The 9,234-nt window shown below is 34.8% G+C and overlaps 1 protein-coding gene across 1 annotated transcript; it reads right to left on the bottom strand.

The window, feature by feature from the left end:
* Nucleotides 1–4,802: 4,802 nt before the first annotated feature.
* On the bottom strand, nt 4,803–5,841 carry LOC116125720 (protein FAR1-RELATED SEQUENCE 2-like). Its single transcript, XM_031411438.1, has 3 exons — nt 5,791–5,841; nt 5,335–5,664; nt 4,803–5,189 (listed from the first exon to the last, which is right to left on the bottom strand). Exons 1-3 carry the CDS (start codon nt 5,839–5,841, stop codon nt 4,803–4,805), a joined length of 768 nt encoding a protein of 255 aa, XP_031267298.1.
* Between the last annotated feature and the right edge of the window lie 3,393 nt (nt 5,842–9,234).

Genomic DNA, 9,234 nt, shown 5'->3' with positions numbered 1-9,234 from the left:
GAACAATGAGACTACACATACGTCAATCCCACGTCAGATGCCATGTCATGTTGTAAGGGAGTGTTGTAAGAGATTGATGTATGTGTAGTCTTATTGATTTAGTGATTATTGCTTTGTTATTTATTTCAACAATGCTATTCTTACTCACTTCTCTTACTCCCTTATGTGGCAGCTGATGTGGCAGATGTCATATCATTTGCCACATCACCTAATTGCCACGTGGCAGATGCCATGTCATGTTGTAAGGGAGTGTTGAAAGAGATTGACGTATGTGTAGTCTTATTGATTTAGTGATTATTGCTTTGTTATTTATTTCAACAATTCTATTCTTATTCACTTCTCTTACTCCCTTATGTGACAGCTGACGTGGCAGATGTTATATCATTTGCCACATCACCTAACTGTCACGTTTCTCCCCCTAAAATTAAAAAAAAAAAAAAAAATTTAAACCCTATATTGAAATTTGGAGGGAACCCAAAAGAGAAAACACTTCATTTTATCTTTTCCCCTGACTCAGATTAGCTCGAACCCAATCTCAACCAATTTCGAATTTCAATTTTGAAAAACCATAAGCCTTAACCTTCCAATCTCAGCCACCATCTCAAATCCAAAAATGAGTCGCATGAAGACCGCATACAAAGCAAGGGGTGAAGAAATGTTGGATTCTCATTACAAATGAAACACAAACGGTGAACGATGGTGGTGAAGACAAACAGTGGTTAGGTGAGTGGCCGATTTATTTGCAGTCATTTCCATTCTCTTGTTCTTTTCTTTCTTTCTTGTTGGTTTCAATGGTCGTGGCCACAGCTTTGGTTGTAGAAGCTATCATGAACAAGACTTTAAATGTTGGTAGATATTTGGTTGTAGAAGCTATCATGAACAAGACTTTAAATGTTGGTAGATATTGTTTGGATGTTAAATGTTTGTGCTAATGTTTGGATGAAGGGTAGATGATGTCAAAGGTTTTGTGTATTTTAGTAATGGATTTTGATTACATGCTAACTGTTCGTTGTAATGCTTATGTGAGGAGGAGACATATCTGGTTTTTGTATTGTAGCTATGATATTAATTAATGTTCGGTGAAGAGGAAATGATGATGTTCGTTTTATGTATTTTATAGTGATGAATTTGGATTTTGATTGTGCATGGGTAAAAAGTGGGGCAAACAAAGAGCTGCTTCTTCAAAGTGGAATAATTATGAAAGATCACGCCATCATACTTTGCCCTTTTCATTTAAACTTGTCAGCAGATGTCCTATGCTACATAATTGTCTTGAATAAAATTTATTCTGACAGACTCTATTTAATCTCATTCTATACATGTAGTGTGACTCAGAGTCACCATTAATAAAATATAGGTTACTTATTTAGATGCCTATACATATTTCATTAGTTTAAGTATGAGAAGGCATGTGCCATCCTTTTCATGTAGGATAATGTTGGGTCATTTGACCTTATTCAATACATATAAGCACATGAGGTTATGGACCTGCTAGTGGGTTCTTGTCGTTATGATAATACAGTAACTTTTCATGCATGCTAGTGGATCCACAATATGTGTTTCCTCTCTTTCTTTTGTTATGTTTGAATTTTTAAATATATATCTATATATGTAGATTTTTTTTTCTTGCTTGGTTTAACTTCGGCTATTACAGCTAGGTACCAAAGATTCAAATCCTTTTTTAACTCAAACTTTCAACCACTCCACATGCATTTCACAAAGAGTAATAAAGTTATATAAAAGTAATCCAACAAGAAAGTATTGTTTATAAAGTAAGATTTTTTTGAAGTTAAGTGATGAGATCATTTCTGATTCCTGTTTTTGACTAATCCCGCAGGGGTTTTGGTTTACCTCAGCCCTAACCTGGCCTTGTTCCCAACATGTACCTCTCTATTTTTATAGTCAAAATAGAAAGAGAAAGACAGAGAGAAGGGAGTGTTTTTGCTATGATTATTCTTGTTTGTGTATATAATGTCTTGTAGCATGTCCCTACCATGATTAGAATAATAATCTAGGTTAAGCTATGATTTAATAATAAGGAAAACCCCAGCAGCAGCAACAAAACAGCCCCAGGGCCAATAGCCCCAACAGCAGCAAAAAAACACTAGCAACACCAAAAGGCCCCAGCAGCAGTAGCAATAAAAGGCCCAGGCATCAGCAATAGCAAATCAACCCAGGAGCAGCAACCAAAACCCCAGTAGCAGCAAACAAAACCCCTAGTAACAGTAGCCCCAACAATAGCAAAAAAGGCCTTAGTAGTAGTAGCAAAATCACCCGTAACAGTAGTAAAACCCAAGCAGCAGCAAAGAAAAATCCCAACAGCAACAAAACAATGCTAGGGCCAACAGCAAAAAAAAAAACCAACACCAAAACGCCCTAATAGTAGCATTAAAAGGCCCAGGCAATAGTAGCAAATCAACCTAAGAGCAACAACTGTTGGAGTAGGTGCCCTAGAGCCAATCAATTATTGTGGAATTGACTCTTTGTAATAATATTAGTCAATAAAAGCATTATCTACTATATCATGTAACTCATAGTTGTATGTATTGATATATGTCCTTAGGATGGTAAAATCATGACGAGGTATCAAGTGTTTCAAATCTTGATAGTGGGAACCCTATGATCACATATGGTGGTCATTCTAGAAATGTCTGTAGCTCCAGTATTATTTTGACCAAGGGCACAGATAATACGGTAAGCCTATCATAGTGTTGAACGACCTTGTCGAAAGGTAATAATTGATCTCACTTGTCAAGGTTGTTTGTCGACAACCTGGTGCAACAGTTGGGTGCTTGCTGTAGGCAAGTTCACTGGACTGACCCATTAGAGGATTCCATATAGATGGTAACCCTAGTGTCTATGGAACAAATCCTCTAACGAATGGTGGTGCATGTGATATTTAGACTTGAAATCACCAGAGCGCCTTGTGCACCGATTGGTGTAGTTTGACACTAGTCTAACGTAGTTCTATTTAGAGCTATCAATATGGTAGTGATTGGTTACCTCGAGGAGTGTATCAAGACTATGGTGGATCGACAGACGATTCATTACTCTCAAGTACGGGAGAAGTTATCTCATGGCGCAATTTAGTATATGACAATAACATTAAAGTTGTGGCCACAATGGGATTGAGTTGTTGCCCAATCTAATATATTATTTTGGTCATTGGTCTAGTAACTGAATACAAAGACATCGAGGATAACTGAGGTTGACACTCTCGGGTTGTTGCCCAATCTAATTTATTATTTTGCTTCATCTCCTTGGACATAACCACAAATGCACCAGCATTAATTGCTTCTGTTGATTGATGGGAACTCCTAGCCTTCAATCAAATTAAATTTATAAATCATGTGATACTTTAGAAGAAAATCACAAGGCCAATTATAGTTGGTAATTTAAAAAGACTAATTGATACTAAACATAAACTTTGATAATTAGTATTATAATATGAACCACATGTCGGGGCTAACACATTTATTGATAAATGATCCATAAAATTTTTTAAACAGAGTTTGAATGCTAAAAAAGTAGCTACAACACTCACTTGGTTTCGTAATTTCTTCTTTTTAGCTTTATGAACAATTTGTTCAACCTTCAATTGCTTTCTTTTAATTGGAGGTTGACCTTTGCTGCGAATAAACTATGGAGTCAGAATAATACTACTCCCCTCTTTTGAATTACATTGAACGCTTTCACAGTTTTTTATACAATTTGCGAACATGTTTAGGTTTCTATTAACTAAATCGGCCTTTTTAGTTAGCTCCAACTCCTTCTTCATGTCACTGATCATTTGCATCACCTTATTACATGCATTGTCATTGCTTGATGTCAAATCTACCACCATAGAAAATGCATTACACATCTAATCAAAACATTGTCCTTCAACATTCATACTCCAACTGTTATAACTTATGCGAACTTTGGTGTGACATCTGCATATATTTTTTCTCCATCGCCTTAAAATTTACTTTTCAAGAACTTGATAAATATCCTTATGAAGCAACACAACAATTGCATGTCAACATAAAATTCCTCTAAACTCACAATCGACAATTGCAATGAACATCACAACTACTTTCATTAAAGCACACCAGAAAAGAATCACGATGACATGTCTCTCCAACCACAACAACTTCCTTCACTATAAATTCCTTATATGAATCAACATCTTTGTAAGAAGATATTTCACAATAGAGTTTAGCAGCAAGCTTCTGTTGAAACTCTTTGAATTTAGCAGTGGTGTAAGCATCTTGATATTGTTTCTCCATAGGATAAACGCTTATGCAAGGGATCCATGATTTGAAAGATCTAAAATTACCTTCCTTTTCATTTTCCACTTTATCACACAATGCATTCTCCTACTGTTCAACAAACCGTTTTAGAATGATTTTTTAATTTACATACCCATCAAAGAATGCATGTATACTTTCATTATGTTGAGTAGTAAACATACCTGCCCAAAAGATATCTTTTACAAATGTCAGCACCCAATGTTGTCTTTCATTATACAATCCAAGTAAACATTCATTGGCCTGAAGGTTGTGTCTATCAATGAACCTATTCCATCATTCCTCAAACTCATCTCATGTCAACGATTCATACACGACATTTTGTAAACTAAACTTAATATTTTCATATTCACTATAACCTTTTAACTTCTTAGGCAATTTCTTCATTATATGCCACAAACACCATCTATGTCATGTATTGGGGAACACAATCTCGATATCATTTTGCATTGCCTTATCTTAATCGGTGATTATTGCCTTAAGAGCACAATTCCATATACATGTAAGCCAAGACTAAAAAAGCCATAGAAATGTATCTGTGTCCTCATGAGAGATTAACCCACAACCTAGCAATGTTGAATGGACATGATGATCAACACCAACAAAAGTAGCAAACGACATATCATACTTGTTGGTCAAATATGTAGTGGCAAATGTCACGATGTCACCAAATTCTTTAAATGTAGCCCTACTTCTTGCATCCACCCATAGAACATTCTGCAATCGACACTCTTCATCTAAATCCGTAATGTATAAGAAATTTGAATTCTCCTTTTGCATCTTCAAAAAATTGAATTGCAAAAGCATCTCCAACACCAAGTCGTGGCCTCCTAACTTTATCAATGTAGTTCCTACAATCTTTCTGTAGGAAAGACAAATTCTCAGCTCTGCCAACTTCAACTGCCAAGGAATTAAAATTTTTATTTGCTCTAATCCCGACCCTATCATTCACTTCAAGTTTCCTTTTCACAAATGGTTGTATTATTCAATTCTTCTTGAAATATCTACTTTTGCTAGGAGTAGTGAGTGCATGGTTATGATCTACGATAGTTGAACATATTTTCCATTTTCCATCATAACGTAAAGATGTGGTACTATGAGCCTTACAATCAATTTTTATCACTAGATGCATATTAAATGCTTTTCTAGATTCATTGCTCAACTTCCCACTACAAGAACAAGCCATTTTCACGTATTTCAACCCTCCATCAACTCCTTTCTTTGAAGATCTTATCATAACTTTAAAACCCATTTTATTCCCATAGTTTTTGTAGTATAGGAAAACCTCATCAAAAGAATCAACAACCATTCTAGGCTTAGGCCTCCATTCCTCTTCAGCAGTTCTTGTATCTGCTATTTCTTGACAATCATTATCCTGATTTGTTGATATTATAATCAACAAGATAAAAATATAATAACACTCATAAGAGCTAGAAATGATATCATACAAAAATTAAAATCATATAAATGAATAAAAAAGAGATTATGAAGAAAAAATTACCTCAACAACATTGGCTTTAGAAATAGAGTTCCTTGGTTTTTTTTGTTTCATTGCACTTTTCCATTTTTGGTTTACGGTTGCAAACAATATTAGCTTCAGAAATAGATTCTATTAAAAGATACTAATGTTGATTAAACAATGCATCCAACATTGAGAATTCAATAGTAATATTAATGATTAGAACAAAGTAGGTGCAGAAGTCCATAGTTCCACCTCAAAATTATATGTTCTCTGAATGTCCAACACTTAAGTGGTTCTAGGTATATATAAGGCTATTAAAACCATAAAGAAATACACATCTTCAAATATAGAATGACACGTGAATAAAATAATTTATATAATGTTTTTTTTTTCTTTTTGGGTAAGTAGTTTATATAATGTTTTATGATATAATCTAATTAACAAGGGTAATTTCATAATATTTTAATGTTATCCAATTCTACAATCTAGAAACGTTGAAACCTATTAAAGACAACTAAATAAAACAGTGCCAAACTTGTAATATAGTATGCAAGTTTCAAACATAAAACCTTCGTCTATAAAGGCTTTTAGTTTATGGAAATAGAGTTGAGAGAAGATTCATAGTGAGTCAATCAAAAAACAACTAAACTAACCTAAAACATATATTTAAATATTTACTTTCATATTATAGTAAAAAATAGGCTAATAAAAGTAGCAAAATCTATGTCCATGTCCATCCTATGAAATGGTTTAAGTATAAGTTGTCAATGACCAAAAATCTGCCATGTAATGTTAAACAAAACCACCTACTCAGTCAACACTAATAAAGCTCCAATTTTTTTTTTTTTCCCATAAATCCTTGGTTTCAATTCACTGAAGTTAACATCTGGACATTGGTCATATCCATCTAGAGCCATACCAATTCCTTATTAATATTTGTGTATTAGATATAAGATAAATCAACAAAATTTCCCATTGAGCTCTAATTTATTTCTCACTTCTTGTACATTAGAGTTGTGATTTCTGACTAAGTTCAGTGCTGAATTATTGGAAGTGGTGATTAATAATTCCAAATACTGGTTTCATATATATTAATCTTCAATAAAAGGAAGTGCTTGATTAAAAGGTGGCTGAGCTCGGTAGTGGTTGTCATTGCAGATGGCTGGACATTACCACAAACAATTAATGTGTAATCAAAACCCATTACTAAATGCACAAACAAAACCTTTGACGTCAGTTATCCTTCACTCAAATTGAACATTAACACAAACTTTGAAACAGCCATTGAAACCAACAAGAAAGAAAGAAAAGTACAAGAGAATGGAAACGAGTGCAAATAAATCAACCACTCACCTGACCCTTGCTTGTCTTCACCACCGTCGTTCACTATTTGTGTTTCATCTGTGATGAGAATCCAACATTTCTTCACCCCTTGCTTTGTATGTGATCTTCGTACTCCCTTATTTTTGGATTCAAGATGATGGTTGAAATTGGAAGGTTAAGGCTTATGGTTTTTCAAAATTGAAATTCAAAATTGGCTAAGATTGGATTTGGGTTAATTTGATTCAGAGGAAAAGATAAAATGAAGTTTTTTCTATTTTGGGTTCCCTCCAAATTTCAATTTAGGTTTAATGTTTTTTTTTTATTTTAGAGAGAGAAATGTGATAGCTAGGTGATGTGACAGATGATATGACATCTATCACGTTAGTTGCCACGTAAGAGAATAAGAGAAGGGAATAAGACTAGCATTATTGTATTTATTTTAAGATAATGCTAGACTTATAAAGACCCTTACAAAAAATCTCTTACAAAGTGATATGGCATGTGACGTGACACATTCCATCTTAGTAGCCACATCATCTATATGTCACGTCACTTTCTCCCAATAAAAAATTCAAAATTCAAAATTTTGCAAAACCTTAAATCAATTATGATTTTCCAACATTAAAATAAAACCTGACAATTTTAATTTTTTTTCCCTCAGGAAATATTCTTCACCTCAATGGCTGCCACAGCCACCGCCTATACCACCATCGGCGTCGTTATCGCTATCTACCACCTCTCTTCATCTCTGTCTTCTAACCCTAAAAAAACCCAGAAAGCCCCTCTTTCTTTGTTCTCCAAAACCCTCTCTTTTCTCTTTTAAACAACAACCCCACAAAACTGACTGCGTTGTTTTCTCCAAAAACCCCATATCCCGGTTCTTTACCAATGTCGAGAAGCAGCTAGATGATCGTTCTGTTAGCTTTGATGATGATGACAACGATAAGCCCCATGAAGAGTGCCGTGTTGTGAGCTTCTATAGTGACCTTGAAGCATCTTGTTTGTGCTATTTTAGTGCTACACGCGCTGCAGCATCATGGACAAGAAGGTTGCAGTATGGTTGCTATGAAAAATATGGTTCTTCAAACTATTACTGGTGTTGGTTTAGTCTCTGAGGTGTTTAATGAGTCTAAACTTGATCAATTGCCTAGTGGTATGACTATTGGTCTTGTTAGATATTGAACCGTTGGTTGTTCTATGTTTAAAAATGTGCAACCTTTTGTTGGTGGGTATAGGTTTCGGTCTGTTCGGGTAGCACATAATGGAAATTGCAATGTGCTGTTTTTGATTGTGATGTTGATTGTGAGGCTCTTGTTGATTGTGATGTTGTGATTGTGATCCTTTCATTGAATTGCAACAACATCTAAAATTGTTAGGTTGCTAAAGGAGGCGGGGGCCAAGTTGCCAACCCACCTATCATTGCATCATGTTACTATAGTGAGTGTTGAGGAGATTAGGGACTTTGTTGGTGTGCTTCCCTGGATCTTTGTTATGTTTCTTCTCTGGGAATTACCCAGTTAAGCCATTTGACAACTTGAAGAAGTTGTTGGCGCAGATTCTCCGGATTTTTGCTATGCTTGCTTCTCTGGGAAGATTAAGGTGAAAAGGGTTGGTGATTATATGGATGATGGGTTGAATGGAACCATTGAATCCATTGATGATGGTTGGGTGCAAGGACCTCGAAATCGGAATGAGAACCAAGGCGTATGATCTCGGCACGATCAGTCCATTACTTAGAATACCTCCAAATTACAGCATTACTTGTGGGTTTAACACAAAAAGATACGCGGTATCCGGTGTGTGATTGAAGTGCATGACACATCTTAAAATCATCCAAATACAGTTTTGAATTTTTTTATTAATCTCTTTCTTGGATGAATTGAGTTCCAAGCTCTAAACCTTACACAGTTTGATTGGCTCTTGTCAATTTTGGTAGAAAATTTGATATGATTATGGAGTTTATCTTGTATATAGATTGATGAACAAAGAATGGTTGAATAAATACTTAGAATTGCTTGATACAAGGTAGAATATATAAGGGATTGAGATTCTAAATTCCTTTACACAATTGTTGACAACAACCAGGCAGTATGATAGAACTTCATTTCTTCAAAATCCAAGGATGTAAACATAACTAAAACAACTAGTTAATTTCCAATG

Source organism: Pistacia vera, unplaced genomic scaffold (assembly GCF_008641045.1).
Source record: "Pistacia vera cultivar Batoury unplaced genomic scaffold, PisVer_v2 Contig17, whole genome shotgun sequence".
Taxonomy (NCBI): Eukaryota; Viridiplantae; Streptophyta; class Magnoliopsida; order Sapindales; family Anacardiaceae; genus Pistacia; species Pistacia vera.
Note: the sequence above shows the minus strand (reverse complement) of the source record. Positions and strands in the feature narration are given on the sequence as shown.

Coding starts and splice junctions, on each gene's coding strand:
- LOC116125720 (XM_031411438.1), bottom strand. CDS start 5,841: ATGAAACAAAAAAAACCAAGGAACTCTATTTCTAAAGCCAATGTTGTT. Junction 5,665..5,790: donor CTAAAGCCAATGTTGTTGAG/GTAATTTTTTCT, acceptor TCAACAAATCAG/GATAATGATTGTCAAGAAAT. Junction 5,190..5,334: donor GGAAAATATGTTCAACTATC/GTAGATCATAAC, acceptor ATTCCTTGGCAG/TTGAAGTTGGCAGAGCTGAG.